General features: G+C 31.6%; 2 protein-coding genes across 3 annotated transcripts; both read right to left on the bottom strand.

Moving 5' to 3' along the window:
- Positions 1-2913: 2913 nt before the first annotated feature.
- Positions 2914-8353, bottom strand: LOAG_09165 (CTP synthase). The gene is made up of 16 exons (XM_003144693.2): positions 8162-8353; positions 7749-7870; positions 7453-7602; positions 7238-7331; positions 6918-7105; positions 6629-6795; positions 6331-6463; positions 5735-5823; positions 5032-5126; positions 4805-4914; positions 4401-4506; positions 4192-4296; positions 3956-4095; positions 3753-3843; positions 3396-3568; positions 2914-3077 (listed from the first exon to the last, which is right to left on the bottom strand). The coding sequence occupies exons 1-16, from the start codon at positions 8337-8339 to the stop codon at positions 2961-2963; spliced, it is 2058 nt and encodes a 685-aa protein (XP_003144741.1). The 5' UTR covers positions 8340-8353; the 3' UTR covers positions 2914-2960.
- A 557-nt stretch (positions 8354-8910) lies between these two features.
- Positions 8911-10774, bottom strand: LOAG_09164. Of its 2 annotated transcripts, none has more exons than XM_020447868.1 (5): positions 10507-10774; positions 10217-10328; positions 9837-9940; positions 9537-9644; positions 8911-9318 (listed from the first exon to the last, which is right to left on the bottom strand). In XM_020447868.1, the coding sequence occupies exons 2-5, from the start codon at positions 10314-10316 to the stop codon at positions 9043-9045; spliced, it is 588 nt and encodes a 195-aa protein (XP_020306292.1). In that variant the 5' UTR covers positions 10317-10328; positions 10507-10774; the 3' UTR covers positions 8911-9042. The 2 variants fall into 2 exon arrangements, with proteins under 2 accessions (XP_020306292.1, XP_003144740.1); XM_003144692.2 differs by having other exon boundaries at positions 10588-10774.
- Between the last annotated feature and the right edge of the window lie 216 nt (positions 10775-10990).

The raw sequence follows: 10990 nt of genomic DNA, 5'->3' as shown, positions 1-10990 counted from the left end.
AAAAAAAGTGGAAAAAAATAAAACAAATGTATATACCACATGAATTAAATAAACTTTTCCAATCTTCAATTTCATCCTTCTTCTTTTTTTCCCACCATATAAACCTTGAGAAATGTATTTAACACCCATTTTTCGCAGTAATATTCCGAAATCATCTTTTTCTCTCTCTCTTCCTCTCTCTCCCCTTCCCCTCTCCCTATCTCTCTCTCCTTTTCTCCCTTCCTTTTCTCGAAAATATTAAATTAAAGAAGAGGAAAAATAAAAAACAAAAAGAAAAAGGAAGAAAAAATTCACATCATGCAAAAATACTTTCTGCGTACCTGTTAATTACAAAATTGTAATTACAGGTATGCAGAAAGTATTTTCACATGATATCTCACTTATGTATCTTTTATTCTCTCATTTATGCATACCAATTTTTGTTATACCTATATTTTTTTTTTCGTAATCAAATTACCATATCAATATATAGTAAGAGATGTTAAAAAAGAAGGAATAGAAAAAACAATAGTAATAAAAATAACAGTAAACAACAACAACAAATAATAAATAAACAACAACAAATAGTAAATAAACAACAAATAACAAACAACAATATCAACAGTAATAGCAATAACAAACAACAGTAATCCTTATTAGAATATTTACAATTTCTTACATAAAAATATTTCATAACTGTTTTTTAAAAAAATATTTGATATTCTGTTAATATTGGTAACAAACTTTTCTAAATAATTCCAGGATGAGATTACTACAGGTATAAAAATTATTTACCATTATTATTGATTATTATTTACTATAATCATTATTACGATCATTAATTACGAATTATATTATTATGATTATTAATCCGATTATTAATAATGATTACTAACAACGATTATTATAACCAAAAATACAGATATAAAAATTTATGCAGAAAATCATTTATCATTATTATTGATTATTATTTATTACAATCATTATTATGATTATCAATTACGAATTATATTATTATGATTATTGATTCGATCATTAATGATGATTACTAACAATGAATTATTATAACCAAAAATAAAGATTACTATAACGATCATTACCATTCAGTAATAGCAACTAAAATTCCTTCCACTTTTTTTTTTCGAATTTCAATCAATTATTCAAATTAGTACACTCGATTAATGGAATAACTTTATCTACTATGCTAAAATCATACAAACAGAAAATCCATACATTATTTCAAGGCTAATTCTAAACTCCCAACATTACTTTGAAAAAAAAAAAGTAAGAAGTAACCTCTACCAAGTGGACAAAGCAATCATAAACTGATCATAAAAAAAAAAAAAAAAGGTAAATCATTCTACCGATCGAACATTGATCGCATTAATATTAAACAATAGGCGTTTAGGATATTTAATCGAAACATAAGAAAATTAACTTATCAAATTTTCTTCGCGTATAAATATTAGTATTACTCACTGATAACACTTATCAGCGTTATCAGTGAGTAATACTTGATAAATACTCGAAATATCTATTGTCAAAATATACCTAACAAATAAGTGAAACATTTCCCACTCATATGAATCAACTAATAATCATGTGAACTTGAAAAATTCATTACGCGACAGTACATGCATTCCATGCGACAATGCAACTTAAATATTACTCATCATCTTCCTTTAACAGCATTTTGCTGAAATTTCCATCAAATTATGATTAAATCATAACAAATCTAAATCAATGAGTAACAAAACAAAAGTATTGCCAATCTTGTTTTCCTAATTGGAACCATTGATCCATTTTTCCTTTTAGGATAATAACTACTACGATTATTCAACAATTTCTTTTTTATTTAAATTTGGTAACATATATTTTGAATTTTATCCTGAACAACTCATACAACGTCCTTCAACGCAATTTAAACCAAGAAAAATAGACCGAATAATTTTTTATGTAAAAGAAAAAAAAAAGTAACAGAGAAATACCTGACAGATCAACATGACATCAAAATGACAAATGGTGACGAATTTTGAAATGATTTGCAAATCCCAAGCATAAAAAAAAAGTCTCTTACCAACAGAACGCTCAAAATTTTGTCCAAAATTAGTCAAAAACAGTGACAAATGACAAACAGTAGGGAAATAAATGAAAATTTGGAGAAAAAAAGAAACTAGAAATTTCCGACAATATATTCCATCACAGTTTCTTCTAATTTTTCCCAAATAAAGAAGCATTAGAACAATCAATTCTTTTAATACCTGAAAATTTAAAGAGATTTTTTGAGATTTACTAGGAATTAGATTTCTAATAAAACTAATATCTACAAACAAAAGAAATGATACTACATGTAATATATGTCATCGTACGACATAAACCGAAATAGGATTTCAGAAATAGAGCTAGTGACAAAATTTGCAAATGGAAACTGTTGACATTAATTCCTTTGACTTTTTAATTTTTTGGCCCTCAAATTCTTCAATCTGTTCCAAGCGTATTTCTAAGTTTCCACAAATTGATTAAGTTTATGTCTGTCGAAAAGTAACCATTGTTCAGAAGATTCAAAAGGCACTACAGTTCCATAATGCAATTGTTACATGCTATTTTATAATGCAAAGATAAATAGGAATTATGAAAAATAATTTAAAAAATGTAGAGTCCGATACATTCCTGCATGTTTGCTTCGTTTTGCATGAAAAAAAACCATGACTGAAATAAAGGAGATGCAGCAAAAGAATACTGGCGAAATGTTGAAATGAAATAAAGCTTAAGATGAAAGAAAGTTGGAATGAAATTCGTGAAAAAAAGTGTCGATTACAAGTTGACAAATCCATGAGTAGTTAGTTGATTCTAAAAGTGAGATGAAACCAAAGCACATAAAAAATAACAAACAAATAAGGTAAATATTCATGTATCTTAAAGTCTTTCCATAAAAAAAAAGAATTCTTCATATATGAGCTTGAATCGACCAATGTTTCTTGTTAGCATTCATTTTTATCACTTAAATGAGCTTCATCAATATTTTGGTCATCGAGTATACTAACTTTGTTGACAAATAAATGAGTTGCTCGTAAAACATCTTCAGCGACACTCGGACCCTGAAACGATTAATCATCAAAACTACTATGCAAGTATTTAATTAAGCATACTTTGTGGAATATCAAGTTGGAAGGTGGCTTATAAAATCTCAACATTTACTTTAATTCATTTATTGCTCACCTTACTAGAGGTTCTAGAACTGTTGAATCTAAAAACTTCAAAACAATGAAACGAGAAGTTAAAATAATCGAAGTGAAAAATATATGCACGCTGATAAATACTTGATGCGTAAACATGGTGACGATTTTAAGTTCATTCTTTTTTAGAAATTTCCACACAGTCCAAGGTAAAAAGTGGTACAGAACACGCACACTCACGTAATTTTCTGCTGCTTTCAAGACGCTCACTGGTGTGGGTATCCTGGAACCATGAAGAAAACTTTCCAGCTGTCCGGAAGCTGCACAGATCAGACCAAAAAGTGGAGGACTAGGTTGTAAAGGATGCGACAGATATTCCGGGTGAAATTGAACACCAACAAAGTATTGATGGCCTAAAATGGATATCAAAAACATTTGAAATTTCATGTTGCTGCATTTCAAGTGATGGATTCAGTGATACAGTACACGTTAGAGAGTGAACTTGATGGGATATAAAAAGTGGGGTATAAATCAATGAGAATACATCACCAAGTAAAATTTCCTCTTAAAAATACGGCTGGTATTTAAAAAGAAAACCTTGTAACTCAAAAATCTCCATACGTACAGATGTCATACCGGTTTTATCACCACCAGTTCCGCACAAATCTTCAATTTTGGACAGTACTTCCTGAAATACGTTAATTTTAATTATCGATCAGCTACCACCGAACTTTTCGTTTGCAATTACGTTGTAATAAATTGAATGGACAAAACATCGAAACTCGTTTATCAAAACATACTCGCCGAGAGATTTCAGAGAATTCCTGCACATTATTTTCCTCCACAGTTATCGAGGTTTCACATTCAGCTAATTTCAACAATGTAGCATATGATGATACGTCACCATTTATATGTGTTACATTCTCATCTGTTCCCATACCTAAATCACACGAAAAAAGAACTTCTAATCATGAAGTTTGGTTTTTTTTTCATCAATAAAATTTTTGCAAAACGATTGGAAATGATCAAAAATTACCAACAAAGAGCAGACCAGCTCGACTAAGTTTCGAAACAATTTTAGGATTAACTTCATAGCGATGCCGATGACGTTCACTGATCTTTCTCGCGTCATACAATTTTCCTGAAATGACAAATCGGAATAAAATTTATTAGCACCATCTTCACAGTGCAAAAATGCAGAGATGAAAAACATAAAGTACAAGAAAACGTCTGATTAAAACTTACGTAGTTTGCAGTTCTCCGTCAGAAAAACTGTATCTCTCAAACCAAGACGCATTGTACCACCCATACCTTTCTCGTCACCTTTATGCTCTGGCATATCAATCACTACCTTAAAACATCAAAATCTTCAATCAGTATTTGAAGCAAATTCTTAAAATGAACATTTATACTTTCATGCTTTCGGTAGAACGTCCACAAATAAGCCAAAGAAAAATAAAGAGCAAAAAGGTAACATATTTCATGCTAAACCGAAATTTTCGGGAGGGAATAAATTTAATTTTACGCAAGCATCATTTTGGGAAAAAGCTATTTCATCCTTAACCTAATCATTAATGCTTAGGAAAAGACTACCTCACTTCTACTTTGTCTAGTCATTATTACCTCAAGAATTAAAACTTATCGCCTACTTGTTGTTCTCCAACAACCGTCTTGTCAAATTCGGTTGAATTAGCACCTTTGATACCGCAGACATTTCGTGCAAATTCGATGACCGCACACTGCATGCCAAGGCAAATTCCTGCAAAATTAATAAGTATTATGGAGAAGTGCTACAGTAGATCGTAAAGACGATTCATTTTATTTATTCCAAAATTGAAATATTTAAGAATAAAGTGAAGAATGGTGTACAACAAACCTAAGAATGGAATATTATTCTCCCGCGCATACTTGCATACGGCAATTTTTCCTTCAACACCACGATCACCAAATCCGCCCGGCACTACTATACCTCTAAAAGTATAGCTAAATTAAGTACACCACTATTCGAATTCACGATGAAAACAAAGAACATTATCATAAGTTGGAATATGAAAAAAATCATGAAGATAATCTCAATTTACAACTAATGGACGCTTTCTCAATCTTCAGCAACAATAAAGGACATGTTCCACACACTTTTGCAGTCAAACGAAACATAAGTATCAACCATGCTTTCCAAGGAAATGTTATCAGAAATTTACTATAGAAACGTTCCACTGGGAAATCTTATTGTCGTATACGACTAGAAACGGTTACAAAATATCGAAGCACGGACAGGACCTGCAGTCAGGAAGTCTTGAGCAAAACCAGCAATCCACCGTCGTGATGACCGGTTAAGATTAGGCGACCAGAACCACCAAAAACCTAAACGGCGGGTGGACCAAACGGTATAGTTTCACGGTTGACATCATAAGCTTCTTTCGGGAAATTCGCAATGTAGTTGCGTTATCACCAGAAGATACTTCACTGGTTAACTGAATAGACCTGGTTTTACAACGACGATCAAATTTCTAACATAAGTACTGGGAGGACAAGAGGAGGATGCGTTACTTGCACAGATGAAAGCAAATAAAGCTTACTGGCATTGTTTAATCGTCTCCCATGCATAGTTATAATCCGACATACGTGCTGAGTCATCCGTTTCTTCGAGATGTTCCGAATGAATATACTGTAAAAGAATGCATAAAGAATCTAATGCCGTAAAAACATATCGAGCGTTCGAAGTAGGTGAAAATATAACATTATCTTCATAGTTTAACGACCATACTTTACTTATCCATGAAATATTTAAAATTTGGAGCAACAAAGATGTAGTAACATTGTAGTCTGATGATTGGAACTGAAGCTAAGCAACCCAAGATGGATGATATGGATGTGTTCTTAGCATATTATGATACCAAAATTTTTTTACCAATATCTGTGAAGAACTTAATCGACAAGTAAATAAAGTGTAATAATTAATTGATGGCTAATGTCTAAATTCCGTTGTAATTCCACTATTCAAAAGGAAGCTATGCTATGAATATCCGAATTGTTTGGTGATTAAAAGTTAAGGTACAAAAATGAACTATTCCTAATCTCGAGGAGTCACAGTTTTCCAGAAGCAGGGAAAGCGTGTAAAAAAGAAGTAAAAGAGGAAACAAATATATATATTAAAAAAAGAAAAAAAATCTACCGAAATAACAAGCTGTCGTTTAGCATGAATTGCAGAATGTCGAAGGGCTTTATTCAAAGATGCATATGCATCAGGGATTCGTACGTATTTTCCAACTAATGCAATACGAACTTCTTCTTGGAAACTATCACAGCTGTAAAATTATTTAAGCAGTTACTCGGACATTTAAACTTATTATTTTCTTAATCTTAACACTTACTATCATTTTTTGTTCCGCCATTATCTTGATTTAATAAAAATTCAACAAAGTAAATTCCAGTTATTCAACCTCGTTGAAATGAAGAAAAACCAGACTAACAGATTAGAGAGATGTGTCCACTGGAAAAGATTAGGCTTTAGTATGAGTGTGCCTTCAGCATTCACAGCTGTCAATTTCAATCGTTCGACAATCATTTCTAGCACGTTTTGTTGATGAAGCAGAAGTGGTACTTTATAAATATTCGAGACATCATGCACACCAATTACCTGAAACGGAATGAACCGTACAAGTAAGTCATTTTCGATAATAACAGAATAATCTCCGAAAATAATGGAAGGATATTGTTGTTTGCAATGTATGCTCCGAGTATAAATCAAAGAAGCTTTACCTGTTCCAATTCAACCATTCCAAATGCTGCAATTTTTTCACGCAATGCTTTATTTAATGGTCGCTCACTTCGACAAACAAGTAAATCTGGTGTTATACCACTAGCTCGTAAATTACGTATGCTATTTTGCATTGGCTTTGTTTTCAGTTCACCTGTACTTTTCGGTTCCAATATCACGGAGACATGCACTGCAAACAACAATTATGTAATAAATGATCATCTAAAATGGCATAACACGAAAAATGGGATAAGATTTTATTCTGATTAATTCGCAAATTTATGTCGATAATAAGTAACTGTGAAGAAAAACAGATGCAAACCTGTCATTAGCTGATCCTTGAATGCAGGTCTTTGGAATTTTTCAAAGGCAGCAACGAAAGGCATACTTTCAATGTCACCAATAGTACCTCCAAGCTGAAATAATTACACAATTTTTCATTTTCAATCTTTCTTGATTGTATTCTTTAATGGAAATTTTTGAGAATAATAACTTTTAATGGATATAGTATGAGAATTAATTAGTTGTAATACTAACTTCAACAATGCACACTTCTGGTCGCTGATCTGTAGCATCAACTGGTATTGCTGCAACACGCTCTACCCATTCAGTGATTGCACTTGTTATATGTGGTATCGTTTGCACCGTTTTGCCCAAATAATCACCACGTCTTTCACGTTCGATAACCTATACATGTACGACGAATGATTAAAATAAATACTTCCTAAACATTCTCGCCGTAAGTTTTTTCTGAAGTATTTTTATATAAAAAAATTCTCCACTTTTCTAGAAAGTATTGTATTGAAAACAAATGATTTTTATAAGGTGAGGACCTGTTGATATATCTTCCCGGTTGTAATATTGTTATCACGTGTTAAACGAATATTCAGGAATCTTTCATAGTTTCCCAAATCCAAATCAACTTCACCACCATCATCCAAAACAAACACTTCACCTATAATACAGCTAGTATATCGCCCATGTTAAACGCATCAGAACATGTAATCATATCATTTGTTCATCAACATCAACCGTACAGTAGTAAAACTGTATCATGCTTCTTCAGAAGAAGTACGTTTGTCATTGAACCCATAACGACGTCATATGATCAATATCGTCAAGATACACCTGGCTTTTTTCATCATAATTATTCCACTATTTCATAGTTATTGCATCAGCTTTTTGGACGACGTTCACGAGTTCATCATATAATTTTCTTGGAAGTTCAATTAATTTAAACTCTTACCATGTTCAAACGGTGAAAATGTGCCAGCATCGATGTTAATATATGGATCAATTTTAATGAACGAAACTCGGTAACCGTGAGCTTTAAGTAGTACACCCAAACTAGACGAGATAATACCTTTTCCAACACCACTGATGACACCACCTGTTACCAATACCATTTTCACTGGTTCCACCATTATTGCGTCTAATATGTTTGAAACAAAAGCTATTAAAGTTAAAATTATGATAAGAAAATATATATACATATGCAAAATATCCATCTACATATGGAAAATTATACTTGAATTTATGCATAGAAAATTCAACCAAAACAATGTGTCGCTTTGAAACAGATACTAACATTATGCTACTTGAATTGCAATTTTCCACACACCTGTACAGATAATTACAAACATTTTCTATGCAAATCGAACTGTCTTAAAAATATTGTTAGAGCTTAACAGCAATGACAGCTTTAGCTTTATCAAAAGAAAAATGAAATGCCTATTAATATTTTATTCAACAACATACTACAATTTATATACAATAGAATCAACAATATGTATGGAAAATTTCAAAAGCATTTGGGGAAAAATAATGCAATGAAACGTGAAAGTGGAAGGGAGAAATAACAATTCGATAAAAATCTAAAATAAAAAGAAAAAAGTAGATGTTTGGAGATACTATTAAATTTAGTTTGTGGAAATATTAATGCATAAACCGCTGACCTCATTGCCATCCACTTTTAAATTGTTATTTCCGCTTCGACTGAAAGAATATATTTTCTCGTTCTTACCTTTTCTTTATTAATGAAAAGTTACCTCCTTGATCTTTTGTTTTCATCATTTCTACAGCTAAGTATAACAATGTTGATCCCATTTCCTTTAATTAAACATTACATTAATTTTGCAGATGTTTATTCTCATCCGAATTTTCGCTATTTGTAGCATTGTTAATACTTTCTGACTTCGGAAAATCGAATTTGAATTCAGGTAATGACATGTTGTCTAGCTCCGGTGGACAAGGCGTCGGAACAGAATTGTCAAAATGGGGTCGTAACTCTGCTGGACCAGCCGTCCATGCCTCCACTTTTGTTGGCATTTCATCACCATATAAATCTAACCAAATTTCCGGTCTTGTTTCGTCATAAACAGAATTTCCATGTCGAGTTTCAACCTGTAATGCTTCATTCGACGAGGGAGAAATTGAGAAATTACATTCACATTCCATGATGCGATGGTGCGAGCAAGTTTAACGATATAAATGAATAATGAATTAAGAAACTAAATCAGCCCTTAAAATCGCAAAAACACAAGCAAGCTTTGTTGCTGAAATTTCATACAATGGACAAAAAGTGAGAAGTAAACTAGCATATATGATAAATTTAAGCAAACCTGCTTGAAAAGATGCTTAATCATTTCAAACTGAGGATCCAAACACAAATCCAAATTTATCCGTTTTTCCTCCATTCTTACCACATCACCGTTTTCACATACAGCTCGCTGAAATTTTCTTATGAGATGTTTCGATTTTGCTTTAAAGGCATAAAAAATTTTATTGAAAAAGTGATTATGAATACGAAAGGAATGCTTCCACAAAATGTTTCTTTTTTTTTCTAAATAAATTTGAATGATAGCATAAAAAAGGAAAAATTCTGGAAGCATTGAAAGGAATCTTCAAAGGTTAATACACACGAGATATGGAGGAAGTGGCATCGTTTTCGGATATTCTATTGGTTTCATTGGATTATCACATTTCATGAATTCGTCTTCCTCGTGCTTATGGATTAAACGCCAATCTGTAGAAAAAAAAAAAAAATGAATAGAGACTAAATTAACAGTAAATTAAACTTATCTGCAGTTTCCTCCTAATTTTAGGGCTAATTCTGAAGACATTTTGAGGAATATTTTAATCTTATCAAAGTTGAAATCATTCGAAAAGGTGCTCATAAATAGAAACATAAAATTCTAAATTCTACAGAAAAAATCGAAATTTCTAAAATTCTAAATTCTTTTGGAAAGTTATCAAAACAAAAAAGCAGTTGTCAAAAAAGAAAAGAATAACTGTAATATACCTGAGCGTGCTAAGTCGGTGCTAAATTCATATAAACCTAAATTAATGCCCCTATAGGTCCAATCAGCCCAAAGTTTTCCTCGAAGCAACCAACGATCCATACTTGGACAAGCCTAAAAATTAAATCTAATTAAGAAAGATGAATTTTCCAGTGCACTGATTAAAATTGACTGTTTTGATAATTCTATTTCTTTGCTAACAATTTCGCATCAATAACTACATTATCAAAAACAAAATGTTGGCTAATTAGTTAATTAATTGTGATATCTCATGGAAAAAAGTAAATATTACCGAAATGCATTTTCGTCATTCATTTATTAATTTTATCCCGAATCCATCCATTTTACCAAACAAACAATCCATCCATTTTACCTGAACAATTTTTAGGTAAGACGGTTGTTTCGGCCATTTTCTCCCCCATTCATTCTTCGTCACAATTCTTCCAACTCCAAGATTTCGCAATTGACAAAGGATCTCCCAAAGAAATTTCCCTTCCGCATTTATGTCATAATTTCCGATATATCGTATATTTGGTACCATTACTTTATGAAATCTGAAAAAAAAACAAAGAGAAAACTTATTTCATATTTATATTTCTTTGGTTTATTTAATTTACTTTTATTCCCGATTTGGTGTTAACCAGATATTCATTAGATGCTGTGTATATAATGGCTTATCAAAGATAGCCAAGAAAAAGAAAAGAAATATTGCACTTCATAAATCATAACTCATCAATACAAATACAACAAGCTTACTGAATTTTGAAAGAGAAAGA

This window comes from Loa loa (assembly GCF_000183805.2).
Source record: "Loa loa unplaced genomic scaffold supercont3.73, whole genome shotgun sequence".
Lineage (NCBI taxonomy): Eukaryota > Metazoa > Nematoda > Chromadorea > Rhabditida > Onchocercidae > Loa > Loa loa.
This window is presented reverse-complemented; position numbering and strand designations above follow the sequence as displayed.